This window comes from Saccharomyces paradoxus, chromosome III, assembly GCF_002079055.1.
Source record: "Saccharomyces paradoxus chromosome III, complete sequence".
Taxonomy (NCBI): Eukaryota; Fungi; Ascomycota; class Saccharomycetes; order Saccharomycetales; family Saccharomycetaceae; genus Saccharomyces; species Saccharomyces paradoxus.
In genome coordinates, this window is record NC_047489.1 from 307,706 (window position 1) to 320,248 (window position 12,543).

A 12,543-nucleotide genomic window follows, 5' to 3' on the forward strand; every position below is an offset into this window, starting at 1 on the left:
TTTCGGTGGCAACCAAAGTCAAACCATCGAATTCGAATAAGATAAACAGGGGCAAAGATAAGTTGGATACACACCGTTGGCAAGAGACAAGCAATTGAGAAACGTCATTCAGGGACAATTGATTACATGCTATCGGCCACTTACAGTGATTTGAACACAGCATCTAATATTGAAACGTCAAAGGGAAAACAGGCCGCTCAAATCCTCATTGCACAAATTAGTTTATTATTCACGACTCTTAACAACAACAATTTCGAATCCGTGGAAAGGGAAATTAAACATATTTTAGACAGATCGTCCGTAGATATTTACATAAGAGTTTGGGAGCGTTTATTAACCTTAAGTTCTCGGGACATTTTACAAGCGGGAAAATTTTTACTTCAAGAGAATTTACTGCACAGATTACTATTGGAATTTGCCAAGGATTTACCAAAGAAAAGTACAGACCTTATTGAGCTTTTAAAAAAACGAACCTTCGATAACCAGGGGTTTCAAAAACAAACAGGAATTACATTATCACTTTTCATTGATCTATTTGATAAATCTGCAAACAAGGATATTATAGAATCACTTGACCGCTCCTCTCAGATTAACGATTTCAAGACAATCAAGATGAATCATACAAATTATTTAAGGAACTTTTTCCTTCAAACTACACCAGAAACACTAGAGCCCAATTTACGCGACTTATTGCATTCATTGGAAGGTGAAAGTCTAAATGACTTGCTGGCTCTTTTACTATCAGAAATACTTTCACCTGGGTCTCAGAATTTACAAAATGACCCCACACGGAGTTGGTTAACACCTTCGACGATTTTAGACGCAACTAACTGTGGTGACGTTATAGCAAGGTCAATAAACTCTGTGCAACCCAACCAGATAAATTGGAACCGTGTGTTTAATTTAATGTCAACAAAGTACTTTCTAAGTGCACCATTAAAGCCTACCACAGCATCTTTGAGTTGCTTGTTTGCTGCATTACACGATGGCCCAGTTATTGATGAATTTTTCAGCTGCGACTGGAAAGTTATTTTCAAACTAGATCTGGCCATTCAACTTCATAAGTGGTCGGTACAGAACGGCTGCTTTGATTTACTGAGTGCAGAAGGTACTAGGAAAGTCTCTGAATCCATCCCGAACACAAAGCGATCTTTACTCTACTTATTATCTATTGCATCACTGAATTTAGAATTGTTCCTACAAAGGGAGGAATTGTCTGATAGTCCTATGCTAGCTTATTTTCAAGAGTGCTTTTTTGAAGATTTCAACTACGCCCCTGAGTATCTTGTTTTGGCATTAATCAAAGAAATGAAGCGGTTCATTTTATTGATAGAAAACAGGACAATCATAGATGAGATACTGATTACTTTACTAATTCAAGTTTATAATAAATCACCATCATCGTTCAAGGACGTTATATCTACAATAACTGATGATTCCAGGATCGTAGACGCAGCCAAAATCATAATCAATTCTGATGAAGCACCTATTGCAAACTTTTTAAAGTCGTTGTTAGATACTGGGAGGTTAGATTCAGTCATTAATAAACTTCCCTTCAATGAAGCTTTTAGAATTTTGCCATGCGCAAGACAGATTGGTTGGGAAGGGTTCGATACTTTTTTAAAGACAAAAGTTTCACCATCTAATGTCGATGTAGTGCTGGAATCACTAGAAGCTCAAACGAAAATGACTGATGCAAACACTCCATTTAGGCCATTAAAAACATTTGACTTATTTGCTTTTCATTCATTAATTGGAGTATTGAACAAATGCCCACTGGATGTTCTCCAATTACGGAGGTTTGAATCCATAGAGTTTTCTTTATTAATTGCCTTTCCTAGACTGATAAATTTTGGTTTTGGACACGATGAAGCTATTTTAGCCAATGGTGACATTACAGCAATTAATAACGATATCGAAAAGGAGATGCAGAACTATCTACAGAAAATGTATAGTGGTGAATTAGCCATCAAAGATGTCATCGAACTTCTAAGAAGGTTAAGGGATAGCGACTTGCCTAGAGACCAGGAAGTCTTTACATGTATTACTCACGCTGTTATTGCAGAATCGACATTCTTCCAAGATTACCCATTAGATGCATTAGCTACAACATCTGTTCTTTTTGGATCCATGATTCTTTTCCAACTGTTACGTGGATTTGTATTAGACGTCGCATTTAGGATAATCATGAGGTTTGCCAAGGAGCCTCCAGAATCCAAGATGTTTAAGTTTGCTGTTCAAGCTATTTATGCATTTAGAATACGTTTGGCCGAATATCCACAGTATTGTAAGGATCTGTTGAGAGAAGTTCCGGCTTTAAAGTCTCAAGCTCAAGTTTACCAATCCATCGTTGAGGCTGCCACATTAGTAAATGCCCCAAAGGAAAGGCCAAGACCTGCCCAGGAAATGATCCCACTAAAATTTTTTGTCGTGGATGAAGTCTCATGTCAGATCAATCAAGAAGGTGCTCCTAAAGATGTCGTAGAAAAAGTTCTTTTTGTTCTCAATAATGTTACGCTAGCTAATTTGAGTAATAAGGTCGATGAATTGAAGAAAAATTTATCACCAAATTTTTTTTCTTGGTTTTCCACATATTTAGTTACTCAAAGGGCCAAAACAGAACCTAACTATCATGAACTTTATAGTAAGGTTATAGTTGCTATAGGATCGGGATTACTGCACCAATTCATGGTCAACGTTACTTTGAGACAATTATTTGTTCTATTATCCACAAAGGACGAGCAAGCTATCGATAAGAAGCACCTAAAAAACTTGGCCTCATGGTTAGGCTGTATCACTTTAGCTTTAAACAAACCAATCAAACACAAGAACATCGCCTTCAGGGAAATGTTACTTGAAGCCTATAAGGAAAAAAGACTGGAAATAGTTGTCCCGTTCGTAACAAAGATTTTACAAGGGGCTTCTGAATCAAAAATTTTTAAACCACCGAATCCATGGACTGTTGGTATATTGAAGCTGTTGATTGAGTTAAACGAAAAAGCAAACTGGAAATTAAGTTTGACCTTCGAAGTTGAGGTCTTATTAAAGTCTTTCAATTTGACCACCAAATCCCTTAAGCCCTCAAATTTCATTAATACTCCTGAAGTTATAGAAACTTTATCAGGAGCTTTGGGTTCAATCACTTTGGAGCAACAACAAACGGAACAGCAAAGGCAAATTATGCTAATGCAACAGCACCAACAGCAGATGCTAATATACCAACAGAGACAGCAACAACAACAAAGGCAACAACAACAACAACAACAGCATCATATGAGTGCGAATACAATCACAGATCAACAAACGAACTTTGGTGGCGAGGGATCAATTTCACATGATAATCCATTCAACAACTTACTTGGTTCTACTATTTTTGTAACCCATCCTGACTTGAAGAGGGTCTTTCAAATGGCTTTAGCCAAATCAGTGCGTGAAATTCTGTTAGAAGTGGTTGAAAAGTCATCAGGAATTGCTGTTGTTACGACAACAAAAATAATACTCAAAGACTTTGCCACTGAAGTTGATGAATCTAAATTAAAAACCGCTGCAATCATTATGGTAAGGCATTTGGCACAAAGTTTAGCTCGAGCTACCTCGATCGAACCATTGAAAGAAGGCATACGTTCTACTATGGAATCACTAGCACCAAACTTAATGTCCCTTTCTTCTTCTCCAGCAGAGGAACTTGACACGGCAATAAATGAGAATGTCGGTATTGCTTTAGTTTTAATTGAAAAAGCATCTATGGATAAGTCCACTCAAGATTTGGCAGACCAATTGATGCAGGCGATTGCTATTCGTCGTTACCACAAGGAAAGAAGGGCTGATCAACCATTTGTTACTCAAAATACCAACCCGTATTCACTATCCTTACCAGAACCTCTTGGATTAAAAAATACTGGTGTTACTCCTCAACAATTTAGAGTATATGAAGAATTTGGTAAGAATATTCCAAACTTGGATGTCATTCCATTCGCAGGATTGCCCGCTCATGCTCCACCGTTAACTCCAAACATGGGTCTATCTCAACCACAGCAGCAACAAGCACAAATGCCTACTCAGCTCTTAACCTCCGAACAAATAAGAGCTCAACAACAGCAACAACAGCAATTACAGAAGAACCGTCTGAATCAACCATCCCACTCGTCCCAACCCCCGGTTGTAAATGTGCCGAATCCTCAAGGTGGAATTGCTGCGGTTCAATCAGATTTGGAACAGAACCAACGTGTTCTTGTGCATCTCATGGACATTTTGGTCTCTCAAATTAAGGAAAATGCTGCGAAGAATAACTTAGCTGAATTAGGTGATCAAAATCAAATCAAAACCATCATTTTTCAAATTTTGACGTTTATTGCAAAGAGCGCACAAAAGGATCAGTTAGCATTAAAGGTCTCACAAGCTGTTGTTAATAGCCTTTTTGCTACTAGCGAGAGTCCTCTTTGCAGAGAAGTTTTGTCCTTACTTTTGGAAAAGTTATGTTCTTTATCTCTCGTTGCTAGAAAAGACGTTGTTTGGTGGTTGGTTTATGCCTTGGATAGTAGAAAATTTAATGTTCCCGTTATCAGATCCCTACTGGAAGTTAATTTAATTGATGCTACAGAATTAGATAACGTTCTAGTTACTGCAATGAAGAATAAAATGGAGAACTCCACCGAATTTGCGATGAAATTAATCCAGAATGCTGTGTTGTCTGATGATCCAATTTTAATGAGGATGGACTTCATTAAAACCTTGGAACACTTAGCTTCTTTAGAAGATGAAAACGTGAAGAAATTTATCAAAGAATTCGAGGATACTAAGATAATGCCAGTGAGAAAAGGTACCAAAACTACAAGAACAGAGAAATTTTACTTGGTGTTTACAGAATGGGTAAAATTACTTCAAAGAGTTGAAAATAACGACATAATCACAGCTGTTTTTATCAAACAATTAGTCGAGAAGGGCGTAATCAGTGATACCGATAATTTAATTACATTTGTCAAAAGTTCTCTTGAGTTGTCAGTTTCTTCATTCAAAGAAAGTGATCCGACTGATGAAGTTTTCATCGCTATTGATGCTCTAGGATCGTTAATTGTAAAACTGTTGATTTTGCAGGATTTCAAAGATGATACAAGAAGAGATTACATTAACGCAATATTTTCTGTGATCGTTTTAGTGTTCGCTAAGGATCATAGCCAAGAGGGTACCACATTTAATGAAAGACCATATTTCAGATTATTTTCTAACATCTTATATGAGTGGGCTACCATTAGGACACACAATTTTGTTAGGATATCTGATTCCAAAACCAGACAAGAGCTAATTGAATTTGATTCTGTATTTTACAACACTTTCTCAGGATATTTGCACGCTTTGCAACCATTTGCCTTCCCTGGATTCTCATTTGCATGGGTGACATTATTATCACACAGGATGTTATTACCAATTATGTTAAGATTACCCAACAAAATAGGTTGGGAAAAGTTGATGCTTTTGATAATTGATTTGTTTAAGTTTTTGGACCAGTACACGAGTAAACATGCCGTCTCTGATGCTGTTTCCGTTGTTTATAAGGGAACACTGCGTGTTATTTTAGGTATTTCGAATGATGTACCATCCTTTTTAATTGAAAATCACTATGAATTAATGAACAATTTACCTCCGACATACTTTCAACTAAAAAATGTCATTCTATCTGCTATTCCTAAACATATGACCGTTCCCAACCCGTACGATGTGACTCTTAATATGGAGAATATTCCTTCATGTAAGGAACTACCCGAAGTGTTCATTGATCCAGTAATTGATTTACACTCATTAAAGAAACCAGTTGACAACTACCTACGTATCCCTTCCAATTCATTATTAAGGACCATTCTAAACTCCATCTATAAGGATACGTATGACATAAAAAAGGGCGTTGGCTACGACTTTTTATCTATCGATAGTAAACTGGTCCGTGCTATCGTATTACATGTGGGTATTGAAGCAGGAATAGAATATAAGAGAACGTCTTCAAATGCGGTATTCAATACGAAGTCTTCCTACTATACTCTACTGTTTAACCTGATCCAAAATGGTAACATTGAAATGAAATATCAAATCATATTAGCTATTGTAGAACAATTGAGATATCCAAATATTCACACCTATTGGTTCAGCTTTGTATTAATGAATATGTTCAAAAGTGATGAATGGAATGATCAAAAGCTTGAGGTTCAAGAAATCATCCTGAGAAACTTTTTAAAAAGAATTATCGTTAATAAACCACACACCTGGGGTGTATCTGTTTTCTTTACTCAATTGATAAACAGTAGTGACATCCACCTTCTAGATCTGCCCTTTGTACAAAGTGTTCCAGAAATTAAACTAATTTTACAACAATTAGTGAAATATTCCAAAAAATACACCAACTGTGAACAAGATGACAAATCCTCTACCGTTGATAGAAGGCAAACCCCCCTACAATCCAACGCATAAAAAATAACTGCATTTATTTACATACGAAAATTATTATTTCAGAATAAAATAATACTTGTATAATACTATATTTTAGAGAATACTATTTCGAATAAAAACAGAAGCATTTCCATTTACTTTTCTTACTGTTAGGTCGCTTTTGCTGTTAAACTTCTTAAATTACGTGTTACCCGTATTATTGTCATGGAGAACAATAATAATATGCATCGAGAGTTATATCCAGGAAGAGCTGAACTTATCTTCTGGATTTAATGCACTGCAAACAAAGGATACTTGTGTAATCAAATACCTGAAGTTCTAAAGAACAGCTTGTATATGGTTTCATTATTCAGAAGAGGTAAGGCTCCACTCACGAAAGAAGGGCCCACGTCTAAGAAGCCTCCAAACACAGCGTTTAGACAACAAAGGCTTAAGGCATGGCAACCAATACTGTCACCTCAAAGCGTGCTTCCATTATTAATATTTGTTGCATGTATCTTTACTCCTATTGGCATTGGACTCATTGTGGGCGCTACTAAGGTACAAGATCTAACAATTGATTACAGTCATTGTGATACAAAAGCCTCCACAACTGCTTTTGCAGATATACCAAAGAAGTATATTAAATATCACTTCAAAAGTAAAGTTGAAAATAAACCACAATGGAAGCTAACCAAAGACGAAAGTGGTGAACAATCATGCGAGCTCCAGTTCGAAATCCCAAACGATATTAATAAATCCGTTTTTATATATTATAAATTGACCAATTTCTATCAGAATCATCGTAGGTATGTCCAATCGTTTGACACAAAGCAAATATTAGGGGAATCTATCAAGTTAGATGACTTGGATACAAGTTGTAGTCCCATAAGAAGTAGAGACGACAAAATAATATATCCTTGTGGGTTGATCGCCAATTCTATGTTCAATGACACATTTTCTCAAGTTTTGAGTGGTATTGACGGCACAGGTGACTATAATTTAACTAACAAGCATATATCGTGGAGCATAGATCGTCACAGATTTAAAGCTACCAAGTATAATGTTAGCGATATTGTCCCACCACCAAACTGGATGAAGAAGTATCCCGATGGATATACTGATGAAAATCTTCCAGATATCCATACTTGGGAAGAGTTTCAGGTATGGATGAGGACTGCAGCCTTTCCCAAGTTTTACAAGCTAGCGTTGAAAAATGAATCTGCTCCTTTGCCGAAGGGTAAATATCAAATGAATATTGAGTTGAATTATCCCATTTCACTCTTTGGTGGCACAAAATCATTTGTATTAACTACAAATGGAGCTATTGGTGGTAGAAATATGTCACTTGGTGTATTATACCTCATCGTCGCGGGACTTTGCGCTTTATTCGGCATCGTATTTTTGGTTAAATTAATTTTTCAACCAAGAGCGATGGGTGATCATACTTATTTGAACTTTCATGATGATGAAAATGAGGATTATGAGAACATACACGCAGAAAATACAACATTGAGAGAGATTTTATAAAGGGGAAAAATAAATTTTACTGCTTACATGCATTTGTTTATAAGTAAACAGATTTTGTTGACTTTCTCAAACGTAAACAAAAGACAAAATGAAACGTGCCTTCTCCTCTTGGCGAATAATGCGATAAATAACTCACAGGGTTTGCTATTCCCAATTAGATGATGATAGTGATAAAAAAGGGAAAAAAATTTATCATAAAGTCATCTATACATATATGTAAAAATGTAAACTATGTAAAAATATGTTCCCTATAAAAGTGATGCTCTTCCGGAACGTTTTCTTTTTCCCACAGATCTCGTTGGAACTTGAACCAATCTGGTAATTCAGGATCACTTGGTATCCTTATTTTGACATCGTCTTTCCCTCTTGCTTTATAATAGCCGTAATCCCCGTTTTCTTTTTTGTTGAATGCTAATCTATACCTATGGCCAAAAATTCCAAGGTCGGAAGAGGTTTTCTTCAAATCATCTCCTATGACTCCACTTACTTGTAATACCTTGTTATTTTTTACCTTAGTTTCAATTTGATTTATTAATGTTAAAAGCCGTTGAGGTACTTCTGGCTCCCTGCAAAGGTCATCTTCATTTACTCTAATAAGCTTACCAGAATTGGCTTTGTACTCTATCGAGTGTGTTCTATTGTTCTCAAGGGAATATTTCTTAGCGTTATTGTTAACAATTGTCTTATCATCCTTTTCCTGTTCTATGTCAACACTTATTATTTCTAGAAATGTTTCCGCAAAATAATTTCTATTTTTACCAGAAAATAATCTGTATTCATTTATGATTGATGCAATATTCCATTTTTGAATTTTTCGAAGTATACCAATGACCAACGCTGTTTTATCTATCAACAAAACATTATAATTATCCGCATTCAATAATGTTTTGAAAGTTCTCTTTAAACACGTGCTCTTAATTAGCATTAAGTCGTCATTGTCAGTCAAGTGGTAAGCCAATTCCTCTTGAATTACAGGGTCCACTGTAATAGAGTTTTGTGACGCATTTGCAGTGGTTTTTTTTTTTTCATCCTGCAATGATAAAGTACTATCATTGTTCGAGTATAAGTTGGCGTTGGATACAGAAGAGCTCTTCACCGGAACTGCCGCAGCTGAGAAATCGGACATCCTTAGAACAATCCATTTTATAGATGACCTTGTGAAAAAATCTTTGAAAAACTTAGATGGTTCTTGACCTCCAATAAATATAGCAGTCTTCAAATTAAGAGTTTCCAGAAAGGACAAGTTCAATGTTTCCACTTTAGAACATCTATATATTCCTTCTTCAGCAATGCCAAAATTGGCAGGAGGAACCAACATTATAAGTTGAGTTTAGGTAACGCACCAGGACCGTAAATACCTCTCCCTTTGTCCTACGATCTCTATGACATAACCACATCTCATTTCATTTACCTTACCTTCTACTTAATGCCAGAAAACTTCCGAGTGAAAGATCAGGATATTGTTACCCGGACTCTTAGAAATGGTATATTAAGGCATTCCTTCTTGTTGCGCCATGAAAGCATATACGTCAAGGACAGCCATAAGGAGTTTTGCTAATGAAACACACGCTTATAGAATTCTATATTTTGAGATACCACTGCACGTTACAGCTTTCTCCATATCCTAATTCGGAGGAAAATGAGTTTTAATGACAATCCTGGTAATCTTTAGCACATGATAGTCAAAGCTTGCACAATAGGCTTCTGAATGTCACTTCTAACCTTATTGTTTGGTCAGAAATGGAAGCATTGCATGCATACAAAGGGTAGTTTCTAACAGCGTTCTCTAAAATATATTCTTTCATCTAGATATACGAATGAATATCGATGACGTAGAAACATGCCTTCATATACGAGACCTCCAAAAATGGATCGTTCATGAACAGAAGCATCTCCCTAAATAATAACAGTAATGTTTATGAGATAAAATTGAACACAAGATGATCCTCGTTCATGCAAGAGAAGTTGATCGAGAAATTCATATAAAAAGGGCTGCATAGTAATCTGTCAATGCGAATATACCTTAGCCAAATTTTTTAGAGCTAAGCTTATATCAGCACTAACAAACAAAAATAAATACAAAGGTGCCAAGCCAACTTCAATTGCTACTGATTTCGCCGCAATCACTGTTCTGCAATCAATGCTCTAGCTTAATCTTGGAAAAAGTCAATTTGGTTTGAATGGGTGTCTAAATCTTTGATATCAGAGCTCACTTTCTCAATACTACATGTTCCAAGCTGCCCACACAACTGAAGAACGCCCAACCGAAGTTGCTTAAGCCGTTTTCAACTAGGGTGACTTCACTACTAAGTTTACAGGTATTGCTCCAGATCAAGTCAACAGAATGATTACGGGTGCCCCATGGTACTCCAGCAGGTTAAAGGCAACATCTCCAGTGCTCTATCCAAAAATAGTATTTACATTATTGCAAACTAAAGACAGAACGCTTTTACGAATAAAATTCTATAAACATTAGAAAATTATACAATATAAATGTTCCTTGACGGTTTAAATAGAATATATATTAAAACCTAATTGCTAAATGACAGCACTCAACCGTTCTTGAAAATGGGAAAAAAGGCAGTAGAAATTCTTTACCTTCATTCTTATTTATTGTCAAAACGAATTCTATAACCGCCAGTAAAACTGATGAGTGTTGCTTTCTTTTGCCATTTCACAATACATTCAATGAACTCTATTATATAAATACACATAACGTAAGCGATTTGCATAAAAGCTTAAAAGCTTAAAGTTTATTTTTCTCAACTCCGCCTTTTGTACTTATTAGAAAACTAGCTCCCACAGCTTGCAGCAAAAAATACGATTAGAATTTGTTCATATACTTGCATTTATTTTCATGTCATACTTATGAAAGTCAACAAGGGAGTTTCTGCAGTAGTAGACAAGAGCTACGACTACCATATACTGGGAAGAGAGTTTTAAATTCAGGGATTCTACCCCAGTTATTCCGATGGATTTTATTGTACAACCTTTATCAATTTTATCATTTTTATTTAATATATAAAAGGGAGCTTCTATAAGATCCAGATTGAGCTATATTCGATAAATAAACTGTTTAACCACAAAAACTCAATGTGGTGTGTAAAGGTCTTGTTAATGGCGAATAATATCTATTTGGTGCTACTTATAAAACTGCACTAATACCTTTTCTCCACGAACTCTAAAAAAAGTCCGTTTAATAATTCTACCCTCTATGAAGGTAACGCTATATGGCTGCCCATAATAATATCTATTAGAGTACCTTCCACACTCCATACCCCACACTCCAAGTGCGTAAACTACAAATGTTTTATTCAGGGCATTTCCCTCGTCCCTTTATGTTGGCTAAATATTAGTCGTGAAACTTATTACTTTTTCCAAAGTTAGTTGAAAGCTTGCGTCTACGTATTAACTAGAAATACAGGAGTATTCGACCATTTAACGAAAAAGCGGACTTTTCATTCGCTCACCTTACAGAAGTATATTATATCAGTGCATTTTTGTTCCGAAAGAACTCAGTTGAACTTTGAACATTGAGCAACGAATTTGGAAGCGATCAGTACAGCGAAGCAAAAAAAAACCTGTAACGGGCCAATAGTTTACATAATTGAAAAATTTATCATTCAATACTAAGCCTTAAATGGGAATGTTAGCGCAGAGGTCTATAAATCTTTGTAGCCTTTTGGCATATTTTTCGGGTCAAGACGTTAAAGCCAAGATTCTACCCTATATTAATAAGCCATGTTATTAATAAGCCATGTTATTACTAAGCCATGTTATTACTAAGCCATGTTATTAATAACATATCATTAACAAATTACTATATATAGAAGGTAAAATGTTTGAATATTATTATACAAATGAGGGTTTGATTTTTAAAAAGAAAACTTTATTTCATCATGTTGGAACGAGTGAAAATTAACAGTAACATGAATTGCTAGAGTAACCATCTAAATTTTTACATCGTATAATAATGTACACCTCGTATACGTTTAATTGTGAATGTACTATTGCAGAAGGAAATGTTAAACGAGAAATCCAGACAGTACTACGGTCGATTTAAAGATCTATTAATGAATATGATATGGTAGTTATATATGAGTAATATCAGTCGTTCGATTGAACATATTGTAACCACCTTACCTATTATATTGGCCATGTTTAATATGATTAATAGGGGTGTGTTATTTACCTCTTATATAAGTATAAGAAGATCCACATTTTAATCTTCATTAATACTATCCCCTTTTACTTCTAATTTTCAAAACATCATCACCCTTCCCATTTTTTCCTGTAGAAAGCACAACTTAATGAAGCAGGGAAGTATACCGTGAGAAGGCCATCATAATAGATCTTGACATTTAGAACAGAAACATGGCCATAGACGTCAACTTCGAGGATTTTTAGGACAATTAATGTAAATTAACTTAGACCCAATTTTGACGTCCTTGAATACAATGAGATATATTATTTATTGTTAATCCGGTGATAAAAGAAGTACTCACCACATGGCCCGAGGCATAATCATCGGACTTTTCGTCTTGCTGCCCCTAAATAATATATAACAAGGAGAAGAGAACATTTACATGGTTTACA

General features: G+C 35.5%; 3 protein-coding genes across 3 annotated transcripts; 2 read left to right on the forward strand and 1 right to left on the reverse strand.

Moving 5' to 3' along the window:
* Window positions 1–126: 126 nt before the first annotated feature.
* Window positions 127–6,459, forward strand: CDC39 (CCR4-NOT core subunit CDC39; the record flags this gene model as incomplete). The annotated part of the gene is made up of 1 exon (XM_033909133.1): window positions 127–6,459. The coding sequence occupies one exon, from the start codon at window positions 127–129 to the stop codon at window positions 6,457–6,459; it is 6,333 nt and encodes a 2,110-aa protein (XP_033765024.1).
* A 315-nt stretch (window positions 6,460–6,774) lies between these two features.
* On the forward strand, window positions 6,775–7,947 carry CDC50 (aminophospholipid translocase regulatory protein CDC50; the record flags this gene model as incomplete). Its single annotated transcript, XM_033909134.1, has 1 exon — window positions 6,775–7,947. One exon carries the CDS (start codon window positions 6,775–6,777, stop codon window positions 7,945–7,947), a length of 1,173 nt encoding a protein of 390 aa, XP_033765025.1.
* A 229-nt stretch (window positions 7,948–8,176) lies between these two features.
* OCA4 (Oca4p) lies at window positions 8,177–9,265 on the reverse strand (the record flags this gene model as incomplete). The annotated part of the gene is made up of 1 exon (XM_033909135.1): window positions 8,177–9,265. The coding sequence occupies one exon, from the start codon at window positions 9,263–9,265 to the stop codon at window positions 8,177–8,179; it is 1,089 nt and encodes a 362-aa protein (XP_033765026.1).
* Between the last annotated feature and the right edge of the window lie 3,278 nt (window positions 9,266–12,543).